Here is a 27,275-nt window from a genome sequence, read left to right as displayed (position 1 = left end):
AGAAATATAAGCAATACTCATCTGAAATTATATGGACAAGGTATGGAGAGGGTGACAGAGTTTAAATATTTAGACTTATGGTTTGATGAAAAATGTTTGTGGAGAACTCATATTAAGCATATTGAAACTAAATGTAAAAAGGTGCTCAATGTTATGAGAGCAGTTTCTGGACATCAATGGGGAGCAGATAAACGGTCACCAATGGACATCTATAGGGCTATTATACGAGCATGTATAGATTATGGATGTATGGTTTATGGAACAGCTGCCAAGAGTACATTACTAGCATTAGATAGAATTCAGTTCAGAGCTCTAAGACTTAGTGTAGGTGCAATTAAATCTACCCCAAACAACGCACTTCTGGTAGAAGCCGACGAACTGCCATTAAGCCTAAGACGAGCAAAACTAGCTCTGGCATATTGGGTGAAGTTAAAGGGATCTGCAGAGGAACTTCCCGGAACAAATGTGCTGTATGAATGCTGGGAATACACCCAAAGTAAAGGCAAAGGGTTTGGTTGGACAATCAGTGCAACAGCCAAAGAATACGGGTTAACTGGGTTAGAGTATGGGCCCAATGTAATATGGGGAAATGTTCCTCCGTGGATACTACCAGTGCACAATGTGGATTTAACACTCATAGAAGAGAGGAAGAAATGGATGGAAAGAAAATTGTATGACATTGGACATCAGACTCAAGTATACATCAATAATAATTATTATAACTATATGCAGATTTATACAGATGGATCTAAAGATAACGGGAATGGACACGTGGGATCAGGGTATTCATACCAGAATTTAGTGTGACAATATGCAAACGAATTAATGACAGACTGTCTGTCTTTACAGCTGAAATTATTGCAATAATCTTGGGACTGCAATGGGTAGAAGAGGCCAGGCCTGAGAGAGTGGTCATCTGTTCAGATTCTGCTGCAGCTTTAAACAGCCTGAAGACAAAACAAACAATTAGAGAGGATTTAGTGATGGAAATATCTCTGATAATGTTGAGATTTCAAAGACTGGGAATTAATGTTCAATTTTGCTGGGTTCCTGCTCATGTAGGTGTGGAGGGTAATGAGAGAGCAGATATAATTGCAAAGAGAACACCAACACTAAAAGAAGAGGAGATATTGAAAATTCCTTTTGGAAAGGGGGAAGCTAAAGCATTAATAAGAGAGGCAGGACGGGAGTTATGGCAGAAGAAGTGGGACAACGATAACAAAGGAAGACATTATTGAAACATTCAGAAATCCATAAATGTGAAGACATACAAAGGGAAGTATAGAAGAGAGGAGGTCATAATATCAAGGTTAAGGTTCGGACATACAGGACTTAACTCAACGCTGTATTTAATGGCAAAAATGGACTCAGATAAGTGCACTATTTGTAATGTTACGGAAGACGTGGAGCATGTTATCCTGAAATGTCAAAGATACAACAGACAGGAACATCTTGAAGCAAAAAATATGTCAGTTGGGACGGAAGTGGAGTTTGGAGGGAGTTCTGGCAGTGGACGGAGAATGGCGAGAGTGCTGCAGAGCACTGTTGCGATTTCTTAAAGAAACGGGATTAGACCGTAGGATTTAGGTGGAAACAGTGAAGAAAAGGTTACCCTGAAACTGCACACTCCGGTACAGTAGGTGGCGGTGTGCACCTATACAAGTTGGTTGCGACCCGCCAATCAAATTTAAAGAAGAAGAAGAAGGAAGGAAATGAAAAAGAAAAGAAAAAATACAGAAGATAATTTTTGCTGGTGCGTGGAAGAATGTTCACTTTCAGGGGGAGTTAAACACTCACAACACGTTGATACTCATTTCACTGAACACACGGACAATGTCTCGATTGAAAAGAGCCGGTCAGGGGGATTCTCTGGCGGGCTTCAGGACGGAGAAGACGGAGCCTACAATCCCTTCCGGTCTGCTGAAGGCAGCCAGGAAGAGCGGCCAGCTCGACCTGTCCGGCCGAGGGCTAACAGAAGGTAACCGCACTGGGACTTGTTAGCTAACTGTAAATCCGTGAGGGTTTAGTTCTGTCCCACTGTCAAATCATCGAGTGTTTGAGGGCTCTCTGGCAGACATTTTTAGCTTTGAGACATAATGCTGACCGTAAGTCGGCATTATATTCAGACTTTGCCCAAGGAAAGTACCCACAACTCTTTGCAATGTGACGTTAAACACTGGTCAACTCAGCAGACACTACAATTGTAGTGCATCTATACGCTGAAACTTACGGTAAACTCATTCAAACGGCGCAGATCGGGAGCGAGCGAAGGACTTTGCAAAGTTAGCGGAAGGATTAACGTGAGACAACTTCCGGTTTTCTACAGAGAACATCCGGTTTTCAGAATAAGATACCAACAAAGTATACAAAGTATATAATGAGATTAAATGAATTGTATTCACATTAAGTATAAAACATGCTACCTGCATCTCCTGAGTTAAAGGGAAAATACACCTAAATTGTGCGTAAAGTGTCTTTATTCTTTGATTTGAGGGTTGCTGGAAGTTAATAATACCTGACTGACAGTCAATTAAGATATTTTACGAAGCAAAAACTCTGAACTGAATTTGTGTCTTCAAATGGCAAATGTTTAAGGTGCTATAAAAATGTTTTTCTCAATAATTCCACACAATGACTAATGCATATATGTTCAGGACAAAAATGGGTAATATCACAATATTGAAGGTGCTATAAAAACTATTGAAGGTGCTATAAAAACTATTTTCTCAATAAGCCCAGACAATGACTGATATGTATGTGTTGAGGACATCGTTGACTCCGCCCATACTGAAAATTTGACATTTTTACTGTCCTAATTAAGAGATATTTCAAAGTAAATGTCGTACATTTGAGTCGAGAAAATATCTAATAAATGGATATTTGAAGTGTAATAAAAAGTATTTTCTCAATAAGCTCAGTCAATGACTGATATGTATGTGTTGAGGACATCGTTGACTCCACCCATACTGAAAATTAGCCATTTTTACTGTATCAATTAAGAGATATTTTAAAGTACAGATATTTCAGGAGATTTGAATGCGTTTACCGTAAGTTTCAGCTTATAGGTGCACTACAATTTAAGTGTCTGCTGAGTTGACCACGGAGATCTGAGTGTCTGCTGACTTGACCGCAGTCGTTAAACACAGGGTAACCAGTGGACGCATGGAGACGCAAAAAAAAGGTAAACAAAGAGGACTGCACAGGTGTGTTCAACCTGTCTCATTCAATTTACTCAGAAACATTAAGGGTTAAAGATGGAACAAAAAAAAATCTATTTATTTATTCATCAAATATTTGATTTCATTGAAGCTGTTTTGACAAAAATGAGTAAATAGATTATATCAAATGACCTCATCTTGTGAGGAAAGAGCCTGGAAGACGTTCAAATCAGGGAGTAAAAAATATAAAATAAATACCCACAATTGTACATCTTATATTTTGACATTGTCATGGTAACATGAAATTTTGCAGTCAAGTGCTGTCTTATTTGTATTTACACCTTTTCAACCCTCTCATTCCACCATTCACCAGGTGACCTCAGTAAGTCCCTGAGGGTTCAGGGTTTGAGGCTTTAGGGGGGACACTGGGACTGGGCCCGAAAGTACGAAGAGGTCAAACGGTAGCAAACTTTTAAAAAGTTATTTTTTTCAAATCTAGCAGAACTATGCTTACAGACTAACTGCACACTTGTTTAAGCTATACGTTTAATGGTACAATTGTACTGTGGTAAACAAATCAATACTGGTGTTTCTATTGACATCACGCTCAACCACATATTCAGAAAACGTGTATCCCTTATCTGTATCTGCCTGATCGGCACCCTGAATAGAATCATATGAGGCTTCTGCTTTTACTTGCATTATTGTGCAGCCCAGCCCCCGTTACTACTCCTCAAGCTGTCAGGAGACCACTGTCACTAATTGGACTGACTGAAGAAATATGATCTCATTTTTGGAAAAACAAAAAGCAGACAGAAGGGTCAACAACACGTGTTTGATGGATATATCCACTATCCAGGATGAAAACGGGTTAAAAAGATAAAGATAGAAGCTAAAACACCACATCACCAGACGATCCAGGCACAAGACAATGAAATTATGGAACAACACAGTCCCTGCAAAACCGGGTAGGTCTTTATTCACTGTTACAACCATTATTATGTGTAGATACAATACACCTTTAGTAGCTAGTATAGCATATAATTGTTAACGCTACTTAATGATATGCTAATGTTCCACAAACATTTTTAGAAACGTATGTGTCCATCCAAACTCTCTGGGTAACAAGTACCACTATTACACACTATAACCATGAGCAGCTTCCACAGAACCTGAGCCTGAACATGAAGAACATCTGAAACCACTGATGGGAGTCTATGGAGCAGAGCTGGATAGTTACCAGACCCTGGTCAGATCTGGCTGATGCTACGCTATGATTGGCCAGTGTGCATTCGATAGGCGGGACTTAGCAAAGAGTCGATTGTTTCCCTTTAACCAGCCAAAAGAGTGTGTGTGTGTGTTTTGAGTTATATCAACAAAGTGAATGCCTCAGTCCCTCAGGATGTGTATCATCTGAACATTGACACACCAGAGGAGGCCCACCAGAATGTTTCCTTCGGAGTGTCAGATCGCTGGTGGGAACAGACTGACCTCACCAAACTACTCCTCTCATCCAATCGTCTCACACAACTGTCTGATGACATCAGACTACTTCCAGCACTCACTACTCTGGATGTAAGTAGCATCACCTCAATCTGACTCAGTAACTCCACCAAGTTATACACATTGTCACGGTTTTCCTCTTGTTATGCCTGCCTCTGCGTACGCGGAAAAGTCTCTGTCAAGTTACCGCAGCTTCTTTCGACCAGAGTTCTCTAACTACTGTAAATGAGAACTCAACTGAATAGGAAAACGAATCTGAAACGGTGTAAAAATGAACCCCATTCTAATAACGATTGACCCAGAGCTCCTGTGATGTGGTCCGCGCCTAACTCATTAACTTTCTGAATATTTAATCTACCGTACTTTTCGGACTGTAAGACGCTACTTTTTACCCCACGCTTTGAGGCGTCTGCTTATAGTCCGGTGTGCTTTATATACAGATTTTTCCGTCGCTTTTCTCCGCCACAACAACAACCGCAACTTCCGGTTCTGGTCTAACAGCAGCAAGCCAGTTAGCCGTAAATGCTATTCAGAGCTATGAGCAGAGAAGATCAGCTTTTTCTCAAGTCTGCCAGTGGATCCTAACAGCTCGGAACAGTGTGACAGAATCCACCTTCACCAACGGGTTCTGAAAGTCTGGGATACTACGAGATTAAGGGGACAGCGTAATGAGGACGACAACGCAAGCTCAGGGGCGGATTTCATGATGTGGTGTGTTCAAGGACCCAAATGCAGACTCGTTTTTTCCAGTTTTTATTTTTTTTCCAGTTCTTTTTTCCAGTTCTACAAAACTTGTTCAAGAGTTTTTTTGTGTGCGTGTTTTTGAGTGAGAGAAATAAATGTTTTGTATGATCTTAGTTCATGTATAATTGTGTTTACAATGGCTGGTATGATGATGTTGCGCGGACTTTTTTTTCTGACTTTTATTTTAATATGTCTGGACTATTTCCAGTGATCATATCTAGAAGATTTGCCACAATTGTGGCCAACAATCGACGAACTATGATCGCTGTATGGTGCCGTCTCACCACGGAGCATATGGGGGATGAATACATAACACACCTGTATTCGCACTGGGCGGAGCCGATCGCACACGGCGGATGAATGCATGCTCGTGATTTGACCCCGGACAGATAAAAGCGTGTCCAGCCACTGTGAGTTTCATTCATTCCACGCATCTCGCCTCGCTCGCCATGGAGAAAACCGGTACACGAAGAAATGCGTATGATGCTGCTTTTAAGTTAAAAGCGATCCGCCTGGCGGTCGAAGAAGGAAATAGAGCTTCTGCACATTCGAAGCGAAGGACCCAAATGCAGACTCCGGACAGCAGAGTTATATTGCAAACCTCAAAAACACGCACACAAAAACACACGCTGTCCCCTTAATCTAGTACTATCCCAGACTTTCAGAACCCGTTGGTGATGGTGGATTCTGTCACACTGTTCCGCGCTGTTAGGATCCACTGGCAGACTTGAGAAAAAGCTGATCTTCTCATGCAGCGTGTCGACGTTGCTCATAGCTCTGAATAGCATTTACGGCTAACTGGCTTGGCAACAACAGCTATTCAGAGCTATGAGCAACAACAGTTACCGGTATTGCCTCATTGCTTTTCGTTTGGTAGCCGTGAGAGACCTTAGTCTGTAATGTAAGTATGTCTGCATGAAAAGATGTACAAAGATATATTATATATTCGCTAATGCTAATCGCGGTTAGCATTTCCCCTTTGGCCGTAATGTTAAAACTAGCTTAGAAGCTAGCAACATGTTATGATGTTCATAGAAGAAGACAACTTTAGTACGGTACTGTTAAAAGCATCTTGCTGTTCAACAGGGACACCTGCGGCTTATAGACCAGTGCGGCTTATCTATGTACACATTCTTTATTCTGTTAAAAATCAGCTGGTGCGGCCTATGTACCGGTGCACTCTATAGTCCGGAAAGTACGGTACTATGTACTGAGACACTAACGCAATACAAAGCATCTACTTTATTATTTGTAGGTACTGATGAAATAATTTTTAACTGAGACATCTGTCACATTTATGATTTATTCTTATTCTAGCTGTTAAACTGTAATGTTAATTTTGCTCTGGTAGCTCCATGACAACCAGCTGAGCAGTTTACCCAGTGCTTTGGGAGAACTGCAGGAGCTTCAGCAACTGCGACTCAGGTACACAGTGCAGACCCGACAAAGCTATTGAATTGAATATTACGGCATGATGTGATGGGAAGGTTTTTATTGTAAAAACTTAACAATCGAAAAACACTGAAATGAACACTTGGTATCTGCATGTAAATGTTGCATCACAGAGATGATAAATATTTATAAAAACTGGAGAATGACAAATGATGCTGCTGGAAAGTTTCTAAACCTTTTTAGAATTTTCTGTATTTCTGCTGTCATAACCTGGCTCCTAGGCCATGACAAATACGGAAATGGACACAATGGATGATGGTAAATTAAAGGTTTATTGAAGGTCATTCAATCAATTGACCACAGGTGTTGGAGGAGTGTCAGTTCAAACTCGGCTACCAGCCAAGCCGTTGCCCAAAATAAAATGTACACCTTCAATGGGCTACTTCACCCTTAACCAGCTCACAGTTAAGATCCATCTTGTGCAAGGAAACAAGGATAATCTCAATCCCATCACCAGTGTCAGTCTCCTCAGACAAAGGCCAAACACAGTCAACAATGTAGGTATCATAGGCACCTGTATCCCTCAAGATTTTTATCAGGACTTTTACCTAACTTCCCACAAGTCACACAAACCCACCTCGAATGAAAGAAGCATAGGCTGCCAAAACATCCAGTTCACAAGAATGAGATATAAGCAACACAGCAGTCTTTAACAGGAGCAGCAAATGCAGCAGGCCTAACATTATTTCTCACACCCTATATTTGAGCCCTTAGCACAGGACAATCTGATTCCAATGTCCTTCCTTGTTACAGATATTACTATTGTCTAAGTTCACACCTGTGTAAAGTCAGATTGAAAATTCCCACTTTCTTTGAAAGCCTTTCACACGAAACGGCATCAGAACCACTTCCCAGCCCATAAAAAACATTGAGAGCCACAGAGCACTCTCTGAAACTGATCTTATGGAGCAACACATACTCATCAGCTGACGGAATCATTAGCAGAAGTACTGATTTTTTAAATTTGATGATGTATGTCGCAATACGATCAGGAAGAACATTTTGAAACTGCACCCAAATCACACAATCTTAAAAAGTAGTAATGTCAAAAACAAAATGTAATTATTTTTCACCAGCACCCCCCTTTAAATTACCTCATGATCCTAGAGATTCACATACTTTATCTAACAAAGACATTTAATGTTGGATCTGTCTAACAGTATGATCAGGGGCTCCCTCTGAACCATCATGGACCACCGTACCAAACTGTTTGCTGCTGTATCAGTTGTAACTATCTCAAATGCACACAACCAATTCAATTAAATGTCTGGCCTGTGGTGGGACTAACCACAAAATAAACTGAAATCGAATGTGTGTTTGTTCTCCTGTGTGGCCAGTCATAACCAGCTGACTTCACTGCCAGTTGAACTGTGTATGCTGAAGAACCTCTGTAGCATCACCCTCCAGCAGAACCAGCTGGAGAGCCTGCCAGACGAACTGGGACACCTGGAGAGCCTGACACAGCTGGTAATTACCACATTATGTATGTATTTAGGTAGGTAGTGTATTACACTCCCACCGGACTGTTTCTGCTGGGTTGAGTGATTGGCTGACGGAGGTGTTATGTTTGGTTGAAGGACCTGTCTCACAACCATCTGAAGGGCCTGCCCTCCAGCCTGGGCTGTCTCATCCAGCTGCAGAAACTGAACCTGTGTCACAACAACCTCAGCTCTCTGCCTGCCACCCTGGCTCAGCTCACAAGTAAGACCAGCTCGTCTGCTTCTTTACATGGCTGCCGTTCAAGCCCGGATAGAACTATAATGTAAGGTGTCTGTCTGTCTAAATATAAATGTTCTTCACATATCTCGAGAACCGTTCATGTTATCTATTTCACACTTGGTGGTTGTATTGCTGGGAACTCTATTAAGGGATTTAAAAAAAATGTGGTGCAATTTAGACAATTAATAAAAGTAAACCTTATGTAAATAAATTCACAGCCTCTCTGTAGCAGTGGGGGCGGAGCTTCATGGCTCTGAAGTCCAGTATGTGGTCTGCAGTGGGTGGACTGCAGTTCACTTTGGATGCTGGATAGAGCCTGCTAATGCCATGTGGATGCTGGATAGAGCCTGCTAACACTATGTGGATGCTGGATAGAGCCTGCTAACGCTATGTGGATGCTGGATAGAGCCTGCTAACACTATGTGGATGCTGGATAGAGCCTGCTAACACTATGTGGATGCTGGATAGAGCCTGCTAACGCTATGTGGATGCTGGATAGAGCCTGCTAACGCTATGTGGATGCTGGATAGAGCCTGCTAACGCTATGTGGATGCTGGATAGAGCCTGCTAACGCTATGTGGATGCTGGATAGAGCCTGCTAACACTATGTGGATGCTGGATAGAGCCTGCTAATGCCATGTGGATGCTGGATAGAGCCTGCTAACACTATGTGGATGCTGGATAGAGCCTGCTAACGCTATGTGGATGCTGGATAGAGCCTGCTAACGCTATGTGGATGCTGGATAGAGCCTGCTAACGCTATGTGGATGCTGGATAGAGCCTGCTAACGCTATGTGGATGCTGGATAGAGCCTGCTAACACTATGTGGATGCTGGATAGAGCCTGCTAATGCCATGTGGATGCTGGATAGAGCCTGCTAACACTATGTGGATGCTGGATAGAGCCTGCTAATGCTATGTGGATGCTGGATAGAGCCTGCTAACACTATGTGGATGCTGGATAGAGCCTGCTAACGCTATGTGGATGCTGGATAGAGCCTGCTAACGCTATGTGGATGCTGGATAGAGCCTGCTAACGCTATGTGGATGCTGGATAGAGCCTGCTAACGCTATGTGGATGCTGGATAGAGCCTGCTAACGCTATGTGGATGCTGGATAGAGCCTGCTAACGCTATGTGGATGCTGGATAGAGCCTGCTAACACTATGTGGATGCTGGATAGAGCCTGCTAATGCCATGTGGATGCTGGATAGAGCCTGCTAACACTATGTGGATGCTGGATAGAGCCTGCTAACGCTATGTGGATGCTGGATAGAGCCTGCTAACGCTATGTGGATGCTGGATAGAGCCTGCTAACACTATGTGGATGCTGGATAGAGCCTGCTAACACTATGTGGATGCTGGATAGAGCCTGCTAACGCTATGTGGATGCTGGATAGAGCCTGCTAACACTATGTGGATGCTGGATAGAGCCTGCTAACACTATGTGGATGCTGGATAGAGCCTGCTAACACTATGTGGATGCTGGATAGAGCCTGCTAACACTATGTGGATGCTGGATAGAGCCTGCTAACGCTATGTGGATGCTGGTTAGAGCCTGCTAACACTACATTGATTCTGAATAGAGCCTGCTAATGCTACATTGATTCTGGATAGAGCCTGTTAACGCTACGTTGATTCTGGATGAAGCCTGCTAACACTACATTGATTCTGGATGAAGCCTGCTAACACTACATTGATTCTTGATAGAGCCTGCCAACGCTACATGGAAAATATTTACTATTAGTAGTGAAATTATTAATACCACACAGTAAAAGTTCTGCTGTCAAATGTGACAGAGAGGTATTATCAGTACAAAATGTACTTCAATTTACATAATGTCTGATTTAGCAAATGATCAGAGAGTTGTACAAGATGTTTATCAATTTGTAAATTGTGCAGTCAAAAACTGATTAGCGGCTTGGATATGTTCCCCCATCTTTGAGTTGTCACCTGTCTAAGTCAAGATTAAAAAAAAACAGGAGGAGCTGATTAACTAAGCGTCACGTAGTTCACAATGTGTTACTGATACTTTGGGAATCTTGGGGGGGGGGGGGGGGGGCTGTCCATCCCTGTGTAGCCTACGGGCTGTAAAACCTATTCCCATTATAAATGATTTTTAAATATCCAAACTATAAACACCAACTGGAAATGGTTGATGATGATAATAAATGCTGTAGTTCCTTATCTAAATTAGAAATATTCTGATTAATGATCGTGAAACCGTGATATTTCCTCTGACAATAAACCTAATATCAAAATTTCACATGCTGAAATCCTTAGGTTCTAAACAGTTTTGAACGGGCACTGCAAAATGTGAGTTTCATTGACGGTAGTTACGGTAAACAGCAATTGCAAAAAGGAAAAGGAGTGAAATTAGTGCTATTAAATGTGTGTATGTATATACACACATTTACATACACACATTTAACATTTGAGTTCTGACTTGATCTCACAGATGTTAAGCTGTTGGACTGCAGCAATAACCAGCTGACTGACATTCCTGCCAACCTATCAGATATGCTTGCTCTGGAGCAGTTCTACCTCAGACACAACAAGCTCTGCCTCCTCCCAAAGGTGCTTGCACCAGCACTCAAGGTAACCATAGCAACATGAGTTTCCCCAGGTGTAAAGCTCATTTGTGGTATAACAGCAAGTGTGTGTGTGTGTGTGTGTGTGTGGGGGTGTAGGAGTTGTATGTGGGGAACAACCACATTGAGCAGTTGGAGACGGAGCAGCTGGCCTCCCTGACAGCCATCTCTCTTCTAGAACTCCGAGACAACAAGATCAAAATCCTCCCTGAACAGATCACCTCACTGAGCACACTCACACGCCTCGACCTCACCAACAATGACATCACCACGTAGGTCACTGGCATCATGACAACGGTTACTGTTTGTGTCCATGAGCCAAACTGACATGTTTGAAATATTTAGTCAGTACCAAATGTGACTACTAGCTCTGCCATTGAAACACATTATTGTTTACACTTACTCTGACACTATTTCAATTGTTATGGGATATAATCCCAACTAATTTACATGTGATGGTGTAAGCCAACACTGTCTGCATACAGTCTGTGAGACAGTCAATGCTCGGCTGCGGCGTGTGGTGTTTGCAATGTATGGCTCGAGAAGGTCTTGTAAATAAATGATTCCTTGTTGGCAGAATCGATAGCGCTCTTAGCGATAGCGATCTTGGCGATGTGGCAGAACTCTCTCCCTATAAAATGCTAATCTAACTAATATCGCTCCTTCATCAATGGGATCTCTGAGGAAAGGAGCTGTACATTAATGCAATAGAGGCTTCTTAGTTTGCTCAGCTGGTTTTAATGGATCACCGTGTGTCTCACTTTACATGCATTTCCGGAACTCCCGTATAACCCCCAGTATATGCGCAAGCGCATTAGACTACCGTATATGACATTAGCTGCCATTTTTTCCGGGGGAGTGGCAGTTTATCCAGCTACCTTCAGTTAGCCGGACTATGAATCTCCTGTGATGAAGTGAGCGGTCAGTCTTTTCCTTTTCATAGAGGCCTGGAACCGCTTCATACTGAAGTGGGTGCGTGAGTGGATTTCGTAGCGTGGCTCAAGCGCTTTAACCAGATGTTGAAATCCTTTGTTTTCCACAACGGAGTGTCCCCCGTCGCTGACAGACGGGATGGTGGCTCTTCATATGTGTGGACATGCCCGATGTTTTGCCGTTATTTTTAGCCGTGTGTCTTTCTCTTTAAATAATGCCTCCATACCGTAATGGTTTTAACTTGAGATTTAAATGATGCCGGGGGCTTCTCAAGTTCCTCCGCTCCGTGGCTTTCACCGTTAAATGCTTCTAACCTGCTCCGTTCACGTGAACACACTACTGCTTTATATCTGTTCACTGACACTGCATTGATATTCGGGGACTTGTTACTTGAAAAGGAACAGCAGCAGTACAACTTCATTACATACTATGATAATTAAACTGTTTTAAAAAAAAAAGAAAAAAAATACTCAATTGATCCGCGGTTCACGAGTGATCCGAACCGTGAGCGGTGATCCGTTACACCACTACTGTGGAGTGATCTAGATTCTAGATCAAAGGTTAGCAGCCTAGCCTTCTATATTTAGCAGTAGACCAGGGGTGTCAAACTCATTTTCACTCTGGGGCCACATCAGCATCACGGTTGCCCTCAAAGGGCCGGTTGTAAATGTAAGCCGGTGTAAATATAACTTCCACAACACGTACTAAGCAGAAATAGAGGTTATTTTTTCCATGGTTAATGGCGGACAGTTGAATGGCTTTCAGGGCGATAAACCACGCCCCCTCTCTGGCGCGTCCAGTGCAAATGAACACAAATAGCCCCCGGCGAGACCGGCGGCGCGACTGGCTCAACTCAACTTTTATTTTTTATGCTCAAACATCTCCGCGACTTATTGAGTGGCGTAATAATCGCCAGACACAACGAATCGATAATGAAATTCGTTGCAAACTCTTTTAATAATCGTTGTTGCAGCCCTACAGACAATTGGAACAGCAGCTTACTTGACGACATCACCGCCTCAGCTGGTCTCATGAGTTTAATCAGTTTTTTTCTGTAAAGTATTTTTACAATCAAACTAAATATGACAACCCTTCCGTTTTCGTTTTCATTTAAAATCAAAAATGATTTATTATTTACATTATTTATATGTATTATATATATATATATATATATATATATATATATATATATATATAACACCTCACATCTCCAAAATCGTCAGAGCAGATTTTTAAATCGGCTGAATCTTGACAAACCGACCACAGATTTGGTGCTTAAACAACTAACTTCTCGCCTCAAAACATCCTAAAATTACTTTCTGTGACTTAACAGTAGTATTTCGAAAGTTTGTTTCAACTTCCAGTTGTGTGATTGTTTCCTGTTGCTGGTGCAAAATGCATTCTGGGATATTTGGCTGTCCCAAGTACAGACAAGTCACCTCCGATGCATCCCCGGTAGAATGGGTGGAGCCACATCCGGGCATTAGGACCTTGCTTGGCTCGATGTAAACTTTGAATTGGAACAGTACTTGGGCTGAGACTGATGACGTTTCACAAGTCCACGAGTTCACAAGTACAGAGAAGTACGCATGTTGAGAAAGACACGATCACTTGTTGGAAATCCTCTTTATGGGTTGTTGCATCTCCTGTCCACCTGTTGTGATAGTTTTAATGTCGGCACACAGACAACATGCTATCTCATCACTTCGACTTTCTATCTCATAATTTCGACCATTGTGATATTTTTATTTTCACATCTAACTTTTAATTATTTTTTTTTGCTGGCGGATTCGCGGGCCACATAAAATGACGCTGCGGGCTGGATGCGGCCGGCCCGCGGGCCGGATGTTTGACACCCCTGCAGTAGACACTGTCATTACCCTATCATCACCTGGGTTTCAGGTATTTCATGTGAAAAGCATCTCTCTCTGTCAGTCTTCCAGCATCTCTCAGCCTGCTGCCCAATCTGAAGGTGTTACTGTTGGAGGGAAACCCTCTGAGAGGAATCAGGAGAGACCTGCTCACTGTAAGTAACACACCGAGACAGACACAGAGAAGATAATGCAGAGCTAGTTCTGAATCCTAGTATTGGTGAACTAGAATTATGCAACATGCATAACAACAGCCCTTAGATGTAAAATCACTGTAAACCGCTTTTATAAAATGTTTACTACATATTAACTAGGGGTGTAACGGTACGCGTATTCATATTGAACCGTTCGGTACGAGGCTCACGGTTTGGTACGAGGCTCAGGGTTCGGTACGTTTGAATAAAAATATGTTTTTAGTTTTTTTTAAACCCTTTATTTAACCAGGTAGTCCCATTGAGATTAAAAATCTCTTTTGCAAGATGTAAGTAACAATACTACATAACATTAAGGAGCAGTTTTTGTTTTTTATGCTTATGTGTTGCTAAGAAGACACCCCAGAAGATGGGTCACTCAGGTATAGTTCCATCATTGTTCAAAGTCAAAGAATAACTTTATGATGTTAGTTGTAATGAATAAATATATTTTAAAATCAAGTACATTTCTCTGGCATTTATAGTTTTCTACTGTACCGAAACGTACCGAACCGTGGCTCCACTGTATCGAATCGAACCGAACCGTGAGTTTTGTGAACCGTTACACCCCTAATATTAACACACAGATAATCATTTTAATGCGAAGACAAAACAGAACGGTTGCCAAGCAACACACAGACACAAAGCATGCTTAAAGATTGGGGTGGTTAATAACATTAATCTGGACATCACCAATAATTGTGCAGCATCTGCTCTCGTTGTAGTTTGGGTACCGGTAGGATTGAAGGGACGATTCACATTAATATCCCGTCACTGACACCATATCTATGCATCTCGGCCAGCCTCTAGTTTTTCTACTGTGGTGCTTCTAGAGCAATGGTTGGTGTAGATGAGAGGTAGCCAACACAGTGCCCGCGGTCACCTGGTCGCCCGCAGGGACCACGTGAGAAAAGCTGTGACAGACGGGGCTCCTGCCATGACGGGCCGCTATGCAGACTTCATTGCGCAATGCAAAGGTGACCCAGACTTCCCAAAATGTGGTGATGAGTACCAATGATTCATGATTCGACTCCGGCCCCACTAGTCACATGTCCTTGAGCAAGACACTTAACCCCAACAATCGTTCCCGTAGCTGTGCCTACGGTGTGATAGAATCTGAATTGTAAGTTGCTTTGGATAAAAGCGTCTGCTAAATGACTGTAATGTAATGTAAGTTGTTATAAATGAGGGTTAACCCGAACACTGAGATACGGACTGTGGTTCAGGACAAAAAAAAAAAAACGGTTTGATATTAAAGTTTGTGCAAAAAAAGAATGGACCAAAAATCGTAATTGTATTAGGGGTATACCGAATAGCGAGAAGCTTCATTCATAACCTTGATATTTGAATTCAAAATTTGAATGCTGCGCAGATTATTTTTTGCATGTCTGTTGTTCAGTACTACTGCATAGTTGAGATAAAGGTCAGGTTACACTAATATTGTTAGCAGTTTGCTTTGGGGGTCTGAGATCTTTCTCATTTACTAAGTGATAATAGTGTCAAAATATATGATGACAGACATTGAAAGCTTTATTCAAAAACCTTAATAGAATTCATGAGGATGAAAAGCGTCAATTTTAATTTGTAAACTAACAGTTTTAAATATAGTTGTCTGTTAAAGCCTTTTTAATGAATGCGGTTTTAAGATGACATGCATTCATTTAAAAGACGTGTGTTTACATTAAGAGAGCCGGCCGGGCGTTCATCATTTATGTTTAATCATGGGCCGAGGCCGTTCTAAATTTCAGGTGAATCCCTGATTTTTGCGTTAAACGTACGTACGCTTAGTTTAAGCATAGATTTGTGCGGATGCACTGTTTATGAATGACGCCAATATTATCTCCTATCAGCAGCTACTATTCTCATTTTCCCTAAGCTGCTGTCACTTGCCATTGATATTCTGTTACAGTGTAGCTTCTGGCAACATAAATGGAAAAAGGTGAGCATAATTGACTACAAATTAAAACATGCAAGCTAGCTAACGTCACATTGTGAACTTACAAAGCTGGCTATTTTTTCTCACTCGCTGGCTACTTCCTATTTGTTTAAATAAACCCTATCCCTATTTTTAGGCTCAAATTGCATACCCATACTAAAAAGACTAAATCTGTAACTACAAGGTCTATTTTAATAATTTTGTGTCTGTGAACCATGCATCCATTCTCGTCTGCCTGTGTGTATGTGGAGGCTATAACAGAATTGGCTATAACAGAATTGGTGAATTCGAGACTATGACACCTTGTTCGACGCGTCAGAGTCTCAGGAATGCAGGGGTGGTAACACGGGCTTGATTGACAGAATCGTTAGCCGGAAAAAAACAGAAACGCGCCGTGCATCGCCCTGCGTAAAAACTGATTCGCCGAAAGTGAATTCCCTTCCCTCCCAAGCTTGTCTGACCCCCCTTTCACCAGGAAACAGTTGAAATAACACAGGAAATACGTAGCAACCATGTTTTTAGCCGGCAAAACGGAATATTAATAATTTTTCTTCAGGAATCATCTCAAAGTAACGATCAGTTGTAGTTTCTTCTGCGGTGGAGAGGCTTGGTGTTATGGTGCTTGTTGACTATATATTTGTAATGGTTTCACGGAGAGAAATTCTGAAGATATCTCTGGATTCTGTGTCGATTGCTCGTGTTTTTTGCTATCTGTTGTTCCTGTTAGCGGTTACAAATTGTTTGTGTCACAAACTGTTGTGTCATGGTGTTTTGCCCTGTTAAAGAGCATTAGTTAAGAAGAAACCATTTTTATTGTCATATATATTTTTACACATACACGAAATGTATCTCTGCATTTGACCCATCCCTGTATATAGGGAGCAGTGGGCTGCCAGTGATCAGCGCCCGGGGAGCCGGGGGTTCAGTGTATTGCTCAGGTACACTTCGACACGTGACACGTCCCAGTCGGGGATCGAACCGTTGACCTTCCGGTTCCCAGACGACCCTCTTAACCCAGTGAGCCACGGCCGCCCCGTGTTGTTGTGGGGTTGTTAATTGTTGTTATAAAGTTATAACCATGACTAGGGTTCCCTCTCAATACACTTAAGACAACTAGCTCCGACCGTAGCGCTGTCAGTCTGTTGTCTGATCCACACTCCGGAGCAGAAGGTGGCGGTAATGCACCAATAAGATTGATGCCAACCGCCGTAAAACTAGAAGAAGAAGAAGTAGCGCTCTCAGTGGCGAACAATATGTTTTGCTGCCTGTTAAAGAGCGACAGAAGTTGTTTCGGCTGTGCCGACCGGTATGACTGTATATGAAAAATTCATATCATAAGGGAAATTGAAACTTGGTTGAACCGGTATACCGCCCAGCCCTATACGTGATATTGATGTAAGTCTTCTAGATATTATATTAGTTTGTGTATAATTGTGTTTGCAATGGCTTACATGATGTTTTTGCCCAGAATTTTCTTTGTTAAGTCGGTATATAATGTGTGTAGCATTCATGATATTTGTTTCTGAAAAGTGCATTCTACGACACGCTCTTCGCTAAACGGTCTCGCTCGAACCCCAAATGGTTCTCGCTCGGGCTTAAATGGCATGTACTACAGGCCTGCATCACAGTGTTCTATAATTGTTTTTTCTGACTACTCTTTTTCACCATGCATGTTTACATCCCTGTACTTTACTACAAATGTCTAAATGATTTAGACACTTGTAGTAATTTACACTAAATCATATCAAGATATTATTGTTAAATTGAATAAAAACAAGTCTTGACAAATTGATCTAAATCGAGTACAACTATAAAGCACAATAGATTGTTGCAGGACTCAAATAGCAGGGGAAATCGGCTTGTTCCAAAGCTAAGAAAGTAGCAGTGTCTATAAACCAGACCGCGCCTGTGTCACTGGAAAGGTGCTCAATTATAAGAAAAGTTTCCATCTGACAGCTTTAAAATACACATCAATGTAGTCACACATTGTTCCCTGCACACATCTTGAGATAATAGCACTAGAGCTTTTGCAGGTGATGCGTAACAGATGTTCTGTGTGTATTTATTTGATGGTAACAAGAACATGTTTACAAGAACAAACATTCATACGAATATTAATATTCTTCTGTTGTCCTCCTCACAGAAAGGGACCAATGAGCTTCTGAAATATTTACGAGGAAGAATTAAAGGTACAGTTGACTTTTTGTGCTGACCTGAAACAGTTTTCACCACTGTATGTGTTCATGAGACATGACAGACACAAAGTTTTCCTAATTCTACTTTGTTTCACCAAAAGTAACAAACCCATCAGTGTTTAGCTCTCTCACAGAGAATTACCGGATCAGCGGGTTGTCATCATGCTTAAGGTACTAGCTAGATTTTTCTGAGCTTTTAACCGCATTTCAAGGTTGCTCTGTGGAAGGAGGCTGTTGGCTCTCAGGGCTGACAGGTACGGGGAGTGGAGAGAGCTACCACCCAGACTTCTGACCAGGACAAAGACTGTTTGTCCTTGTGGGTCGGTACTACAAACCACTCAACACCTCCCTGAGAGGAAGACTGGACACCACAGACGACAGCTGTAGGGGGACCATCGGGTACAGGGCTGTCATGGCTTCAGTCAGAATGACATACACAGTAATTACGAAAGAAACAGCTGTAAAGCAATGAATATGTTATATTACAACAAGGCAGAAGCCTGAGAAAGCCTGTTGGCTGTGTGCACTTAGTTAGCAGCTTTCACTGGAACAGGATGCCATCTTAGAATAGGGACAAGAGACTGAGCCAGCGTCGGAAATACACGAGGGCAAATCTGCCCCTAAGAAATATAATTTTGCCCCTGATATCACTAGGAGAGGGGCAAAAAATGGAGCGCTTCTCAATCAGACCTGTGACTGCGAGACTGCGGTCAACTCAGCAGACACTTACTATATCCTGAAATTCACGGTAAACTCATTTAAACGGCGCAGATCAGGAGCGAGCGAAGGACGTTGAACGTTAACGGAAAGATTAACGTGAGACAACATCCGGTTTCTTAAGACGAACATCCGATTTTCAGAATAAGATGCCAACAAAGTATACATATTGCATGATGGAAATTAGATTAAATGAATTATATTCACATTAAGTATAAAACATGCTACCTGCATCTCGTCAGTTAAAGGGAAAATACACCTAAATTGTGGGTAAAGTGTCTTTATTCTTTGATTGGAGGGTTGCTGGAAATGAATAATACCTGACTGACAGTCAATTAAGATATTTTACTAAGTAAAAACTGAGAACTGAATTTGTACCTTCAAATGGCACATTTTAAAAAAAATTGAAGGTGCTATAAAAATGTTTTTCTCAACAATTCCACACAATGACTAATATAAGTTCAGGACAAAAATGGGTAATATGACAATATTTGAGGTGCTACAAAAATATTTTTTCTCAATAATTCCACACAATGACTGATATATATGTAATCAAGGCATCGTTGACTTAACAGTTAATAGTTGTTTAAAACATTTTATAACAGTAAATAACCACAAAGAAATAAGAATAAAATTGAATGTGATTGTCTGATGTGTTTGTTTTTTGTTAAAAAAATCTAAGAAAACACTTTGAATCTGTCTTATTATTGCCATCTGATGACAATTGCTCATATATTGTAAGCCTAAATAAGTATATGTATTATTTTGAACAAAGGTTAAATGTTATTTCACAAGTTTCAAAAAAATGCCCCAATTTTTTGAAAATGCCCCTGGATTTCAGTCAGTGGGGGCAAAAATTGCCCCCAAAAAAATATGTGAATTTCCTACCCTGGACTGAGCGCAACACCAGTTGTCTGTGAACTCAAGAACAAAAATGCTCATCCACTGTGAAAAGGTCAAAGGTCACGGACCAGGAGTCTTGACAGCAGAGACCATCGCTGAACAGATACAGATACCATCTCCTCCATGTGACTCAAGTTCTACACTGAAACTGAGATGTAATTAAAAGTTCAGAAAAAGCTCGTAAGTGGAACTGATGATACTGTGTGACGTGTGAATTCAACCACTGACACAATTAGTGAGTGCTGTTCACATCTTTGTTGTCGCCTCGGCTCACCTGATCCTCCACATTCAGTGTGTGACGTGCTCCATGCTGGCTGCCACCAAATCCACCTGACCACAAATTTGATTTCATTCATCAAATATTGCAGATTAATTATTGGGGTTATGAATACAAAAGATAGTTCAGTAAAACAGAGTTGTGTGTGTGTTGCAGAGGATCCTGAGAGAGCAGATGAAGGACAGACAGCTATGACCTTACCCAGCCAGGCCAGGGTCAATGTATACAACATTAACACTCTCAAGTCATTGGTGTACAGGTTAGTGATCCACTCATGTGTTAACCTTTTTCATCAGAGCTTGGCGACTAACAACTAACACTTGTTAGTTATGTACTTTGTTTAATATGATAGTGGTATCTGTGCTTGTTGTGTCACTGCTATGTTAACACTTGGTTCACATACAGTTTTGGAGCAGCTGGTTGTTCCAGGTTTCTGTGTGCACCTTGTTTACTGCTACATACATCCTTCCACGCGGTGTGCTGAGAGGGTTTTCAGTTCTAATCAGATCAGTCAGGTTGGGGGCAACGGCCAGGTTGCACAAACTTATATGAAGCAGAGAGAACGAAGGTGAATGATAAAGTTATGATGTAAATAAATCCCAATATGGCCGATATGAACAGCTGATATTAGCTTGTCGCACATCTATTGGTATCCACATATATGTGACATAGATGCTAACAATGTTAGGGTAGGCTGACAATGTTATGGATAGGCTGACATATATGTTAGCCTATCATATGACATTTCTTCTTACATATTCATTCTTGACATATAATATGTTTGAGGTCATTTAGAAACAGTGTCTCCGTTACAGAGTTTGTCCACTTTCTTTTATGTTATTTATAGTGTTGGGCAAGTTAACGCGTTATCACGTTAACGCATTAATTAATTAACGCCGACAATTACTTTATCGTGCGTTAACGCAGTTTTTTTTATTATTAAGCGGACATTTTTAACACAAGAACCGGGCAGCGAGCAGTGAACAGCTGTGTTTGTGTTGCGTCACTTCCTTCTGCAGCCTTTAAAGTGTTTGCAAACCAAATGTTATTGTACTTTTGTACTTTTTAGTACTTTTAAAATAAAAGTGCTCAATACACTACTTTTTAATTCATTATTGAATTTTCAGTATGACAATGTGATTAATTGCAGAAACATAATGCAGTTAATCGCAATTAACAATTGTAATTGTTGCCCAGCACTAGTTATTTATTTATTTAATTTTCAATAAAGTTTTATCTTGCTTATGCGTTTATGGAAACGCCAGTGGTGTTCTAATATCATGTCAGACTTCAGTGTTCAGAAGGCTTTCCTGCTTCAACTCTGACCTACTCTTTGTTCTGTAGTTGTGTCGACACTTTTCCTGTGCAGTGACAAATTACTAGCAACATTTCAGGTGGGAAGAAAACATTAGGTTTAGATCATCTGCATGTTAGTTAGTTTCAAACCTGTCTGACAGTGTTGTGTGTTGTTGTGACGACAGTGTTGTCATGAATGATGAAAATAATGGATATATAAGCAATGATACTGAATGCTACTCTATTTCAGAGTCACTTTGTGTGTGTTTGTGTTTAGTGAGAAGCAGGCAGCTGATATTCCAGATGAGCTGTTTGATGCTGCAGCAGATCAAAGTATTACCACTGTTAACTTCAGCAAGAATCAGCTGACCTCCATACCTCCCAGGTACACACACACAATGCAGGTGGTGCTGACATCGACACTGTGTGTCACGGACCTCAAAGATTATACTGCACAGAGATGACTGACCTGATGTGTGTGCTGTGTGTGCAGACTGGTGGATCTCTTACCCTCACTGTCAGATATCAATCTGGGTTTCAACAGACTGACCTGTTGTTCCCCTGACATCTCCAAGTTCCTGCAGCTGATGCACATCGACCTCAGGTACAGTCTAGAATGCTTGTTGGCATAATATAAAAGCTCTGCATCCACTGTATTTACATGGATAATTATTGTCCAAGGTGACACAAAATGTCTTGTTTTTCCAACTGTCCGCAACCCAAGGATATTAAGTATATGAAGCTGCTAATACTGTCCTATCTGTAGTGGTTCTGTCCTGACCAAACATTTACATATAGGATAATTCAATTAAAAAGCCAACACTTTAACAGTGTTAGAGATCTTTATTCAGTGTTGGAGAGCTTTAAACAGGATTTTGATATAGAACCATTAGTGCCTGGGTTAATATATGTCTTGCCTCTTCTTATTTCAGGAATAACCAGCTGAGGGATTTACCATCTGAAATGAAGAACTTAACTAAACTATGCTCCATTATCCTCAATTACAACAGGTAACTTATTGATTCAGGACCAGTCCGACTCCACACCCGTTGGCTGCTGCTGTTTCATTTATCTGCTGTTTCATTTATCTGCTGTTTCATTTATCTCTGTTCACAGGAGCATCAATGGGCTGTCTTAGGTGCCCCTCAGCATAATCAATAAGTGTGTCTGTTGTGTGGGTCTGTTGTGTGTGTGTGTGTGTGTATACAACAAGGATAAATAATGTTTATTACAGCTCTGTGTACTTCTCTGTGCTGACAATTGTACCAATTGGTACAATTGTCACCATGATTGTTACCATACAGATAGACTAGAGATGCACTGATACCACTTTCTTTTCTACATATATCAGTACTTAATAATACCATTAAAGTTGTAACAATGAATTTGAAAACATGTTTTATTTTCATCAGATGCTCCTCACTTTCTGACTGTAAGGAAATATACAACTGCTCTGCTGAAATTTGAGCCGTATACTCGTAGTCTATTTTAATAGTGGACATTCCCAACCATGCTGTGTATTGACTGCTGCCTACTACAGAAATCAAACAGGAGTATCACTCACCTCAAAGAAGTCTTCCGTAGACTATGAGATCACCTAAAACAGTTTGACACTGCCACTGTGCAAGCTAGAGGTGATGAGCTTGGCTGTTTCCAACACTATCCTGTGGGATACCGGTACCTTGTGCGTAACATCCTCTTGCTCGACTCCAAGCTTCCAGACCAGTTGGACCGAAACGTTCTCCGGGTGATCTAACATCTGCACTTTACCCTCGCGGCCTATTGCTGCTAGCTTGTCCCAACTAAGTCCACCTAGTTACAGCCAGCCTCTCCCTGCCCTCCAGGGTTCATCCACTGGGGCAAATCAGGCGTAGTATTGAGGTGCATCTCAGGACTGTGGTTCCCTTGGCGCTAATAGTACATCGAGACGGAGAAGCCCTTGACATGTCTCTGTCTCCCTCCTGTCTCATTGTAGGCTGATCAATGGTCCGGCACGTTAACTGTCCCAACGGAAACCTTTTGCTATCCTGGGGCTCAGGTCCACATGAACTCAGTCCTCCACAAACTGCTGCGGGATAATCCCTCTGCGTCTTCAGTGGTCACGCATGTTGGATCAAATTATAGTAAACTCTCACGAATCCAAAAAGTTAAAGGATGATTTTAAAACTTGTATTGACATTGTTCTCGAGTCTGGTAGACAGTGTCTATGAAAGAGTTTCTTAAAGGGTCTTGTTTCACCGGTCTGGTAGTTGTGTGGCTCCATTGCTTTCTTTCTTTCTCTCTTCAATAGCAGTGTATTGGTCAAGTCTTCAATGGTTTTGCTCATAGCCCATCTCATGGTTGCAGGAGCACTTGTCATTTCTTCCTATTAATAACAGCAAAGGTGCCATTATCAAAATGCAGTATGGCATCATACTAACATAACAAACATAAAGAAATTATAAGAACACAATCAAGAGAAGCAAGTAGCAGAATTATAATCTGCCAAATGCCCATGTCGATGTGTGAATAAAATTAAATTTAAACCAGTGTTTTAGATTTGATCATCAATCAAAAAAACATTTACCTCCCTTACCTGCTATGTTGCTGCACATTCACCCCCCAGCATTATTTGAAGTCAAGTCGTCAATGATGACCTCATAGGAAAGGTCTGTGTTGATCAGAGAGAATCTGTTCAGTCATGCCATCAGTGTCATCTTAGATGGCAGGTTCAGGATCTCCTCTATCTTTTAAAGTCCACAGATGTCAGACCCTCTGTTCCTCCTCAGCCTCTTCTGAATCTCTGCACAGTGTCTTCTCAGTGTGAGTTGACATTCCTTTCATGCCATTTCATTTCAGAAGAAAACCAAATATGTTCTTGACATTTTGCACTTTTTCAAAGCTCTCCTTCAGAGAGTGTAGAGCTACATCCACAACCACATTAGAAATGTGACCTCCAGGTTTGGCAGCGTGTCAATGAATGCTCATCTGTAGCCACATAGGAGAACTGCGTCTTTTGTGCGTTCAGATCATGACATAGATCTTGTGCAGTTGTTTGTGATGCAGCAAAACCCGAGACCCTGTAATATGTGAGTGTTACTTTGTCCAGACTGAAGAAGTTTATTGACTTTGTTGACAATGGTCAGGATGTCAGGATCTGTCGAGCCGTGGCAAAAGCTGATTTACGCTTCGTGGTGTCAGACTGCATGCACTGTCTGTAGCCTGCCCTCCCACCTTTTGTCACTCCATGATTTAACAGTGAGTTTGAAATGGCTCTTGAGAATTGCCCATCTTTGAGTGGCTGCTTAAAAGAAGTTAAACATTTTTTATCGATGCCCAAAGAATCCAACAGCATCACTCGACGCTTCGGGTCAGGGTCTGGGTCTGCTAACCCACCATTGCTCTCTTGTTCCTTATTTAATCGTTTCCAAAATTCACATGTTTTTATCTGACGAAATATTCCCCTTTACATAACTTATTCAAAATAAATGGACAAATCAAGCCATTATAATTCATTGACTGATTGCTATGAGTTTTAGGCTTCTTAACCTTTAGCTTGTCCTCATCACGCACACACAACTGAATTCACTTTTCCCCTTTTTGTTTAAGGGGATCGTATGGGGATTGGAATAGGCATATCTAGCTGGTAAACACATGCCAAAGACTTATTAGGCTAGCTAATGTTACCCTGACCTCATGCATGCTAATAGCTGCAAAGTGAGCTTAAGGTTTGCCATCTCCCAGCAGCAGCTAAATTGCTTCTGAACAGATTTGGCTATTATTAACCTGTGAATTGCTCAAGAATATCTCCATGACACATACTTGAATCCTAACTTCTGCTCTTGGTCTTTGTTTTCCTTTTTCTTTTGGCAGCGCTGAAGGAATATAGAGGCACAATCATGTTGAACTGTAGTAGAGGTATTATCATGATTGATTGGACAGTTGCCACAGATGTTCAGTGAATACATATGTGCTCTCATTGACACATATTTAAGAGAGACCAGAGAGCAGCAGGGTTCAGGAGCTGCTTTTTTATCTGTTTATCTGCTGTTTCTTACTGCCAATGGACTTTGGATAAAGTGGCTGCTACAATTTGGTTGTGCAAGACTATTGCAAAACTGAAATAATTGTATTTGGCTCATCTAAAGCACTCTTCCTTGTTTAGTGAATTTTTGGATGAATATTTGACCTGCTCACCTGTGAAATACGGTGTATGATTTGTGCTTTATGAATAGAGCTCCTACAGGAGCCTCCTCTCTCCTCAGGGGGCCTCCTTGCACCTCGTCTCCTCTGAGATGGCAGACCTCAGTGGGTTTCCATGTCAGGCAGCAGAGGAGCGAGGATGAGAGGACCAGCATTCGCTTAACTAGCTAGGAGTAAAGTGAGTCTACTACAGTTTTCCCACTCTGTTTTTACTGATCACAGGTTCAAGTCCTTCCCTGAAGTCCTTTATCAGATAGTTTCCTTGGAGACGGTGTTGCTTGGTAACAACCAAGTGGACGAGGTGGACCCTCATCGTCTGATGAAGTTGGTTCATCTGTCGACACTGGATTTGTCAAACAATGACCTGCTGAACATCCCCCCTGAAATGGGCCTGTGTGCCAGCCTCAGGTATGGAGCACAGTCTACATACTGCTGTCCATTGTCCCAACATGTTGGGCACACCACCACCAGTCAGCTCCTCTGCCTCTGGTGCTCAGTATTTTCCCTGATGCTCTGTCTGAGTCATACTATGATCATGACATTTATCCACATTTCCTCTTGGTTGCTTCTTAATGAAGATATTCAGCTCTGTTTTAGTCCCTACCCAAAGCACAGTGTCTTAATGTTTCGTACTTCATTGTGGTGAGGTCTAATTATGTTTTCAAAATGATCTGTGTTTACTTTGAGTTGAGAAAAATGGATTGTAAGACCTGTATTTTTTCTCAGGTGTCTCAGTCTGGACGGGAATCCTTTCCGCACACCCAGAGCAGCCATCGTGGCCAAAGGAACAGATGCAGTGTTGGAGTACCTCCGCAGCCGCATACCTACAGCCCAACCTCAGCCCAAATAGCTCCACCACCATGCTCACAGATCTGTTTTCATCAATGTTGACATTTAAATGCATTAAAACAAACCGCATAATTGTTCGTTATCTTGATGTTACACAAGTTTGCAATTCAAAATCCACAGCATCACAGTCAGCTTTGAGAAGCGAATCAGTTGCCAAAGTTTCCCTCTGAAGTTGATCTGGTTTGTATTAGATGGATGTGTTGAATGTCATGAATATTTCTGGACAATCGGATTCAAACTGATGCCTACATGTTTGCCTGAAAAAAACACTTCTCTTAATAAAGTTAACAATTAGATGGAGTGGTTGTATAATAGTGTAGTAGCAGCAGTTCTTCATTAGAATAGAAGCTATAACACCAAAATTTAAGATGGGACAAAACTATTTATCCAGAGAGAATTAGTTGTAAGCAGTTGCAATACAAAGTGAAAACATGCATATATATATATTATATATATCATATTATATATCATATTATATATATATCATATTATATATATTATATATATATATTATATTATATATATATTATATATATATATTATATTATATGTATATATATATGTATGTATATATGTATGTATGTATATATGTATATATATATATGTATGTATATATACATATATATATATGTATGTATATATATATATGTATATATATGTCAAGAAGAGTTGAGCCCACAGAGCTGCCTCGGTAACATGCTTGCACATTCAAGGGAGAGTCAGGATATAAAAGCACAAAGTATATACTCAGAATAAAGTG

At 41.2% G+C, this 27,275-nt stretch overlaps 1 protein-coding gene across 3 annotated transcripts; it reads left to right on the top strand.

The window, feature by feature from the left end:
• The first annotated feature begins 1,707 nt into the window (after positions 1-1,707).
• Positions 1,708-26,944, top strand: lrrc40 (leucine rich repeat containing 40). 3 transcript variants are annotated; one of them, XM_079266711.1, is made up of 15 exons: positions 1,708-1,978; positions 4,552-4,733; positions 6,757-6,830; positions 8,195-8,324; positions 8,435-8,558; positions 11,033-11,172; positions 11,265-11,437; positions 14,034-14,124; positions 18,240-18,285; positions 20,345-20,447; positions 21,762-21,869; positions 22,029-22,088; positions 22,417-22,494; positions 25,889-26,074; positions 26,393-26,944. In XM_079266711.1, exons 1-15 carry the CDS (start codon positions 1,834-1,836, stop codon positions 26,514-26,516), a joined length of 1,764 nt encoding a protein of 587 aa, XP_079122837.1. In that variant the 5' UTR covers positions 1,708-1,833; the 3' UTR covers positions 26,517-26,944. The 3 variants fall into 3 exon arrangements, with proteins under 3 accessions (XP_079122837.1, XP_079122836.1, XP_079122838.1); XM_079266710.1 differs by having other exon boundaries at positions 21,978-22,088; XM_079266712.1 differs by lacking the exons at positions 25,889-26,074; positions 26,393-26,944 and adding an exon at positions 25,699-25,870 and having other exon boundaries at positions 21,978-22,088.
• The last annotated feature ends 331 nt before the right edge of the window (positions 26,945-27,275 follow it).

This window comes from Melanostigma gelatinosum (assembly GCF_949748355.1).
Source record: "Melanostigma gelatinosum genome assembly, chromosome: 4".
NCBI classification, from domain to species: domain Eukaryota; kingdom Metazoa; phylum Chordata; class Actinopteri; order Perciformes; family Zoarcidae; genus Melanostigma; species Melanostigma gelatinosum.
The sequence above is the reverse complement of the archived record's forward strand: the minus strand, read 5'-3'. Positions and strand labels throughout refer to the sequence as shown.

Coding starts and splice junctions, on each gene's coding strand:
- lrrc40 (XM_079266710.1), top strand. CDS start 1,834: ATGTCTCGATTGAAAAGAGCCGGTCAGGGGGATTCTCTGGCGGGCTTC. Junction 4,734..6,756: donor CAGCACTCACTACTCTGGAT/GTAAGTAGCATC, acceptor TTGCTCTGGTAG/CTCCATGACAACCAGCTGAG. Junction 22,089..22,416: donor CTGATGCACATCGACCTCAG/GTACAGTCTAGA, acceptor TTCTTATTTCAG/GAATAACCAGCTGAGGGATT.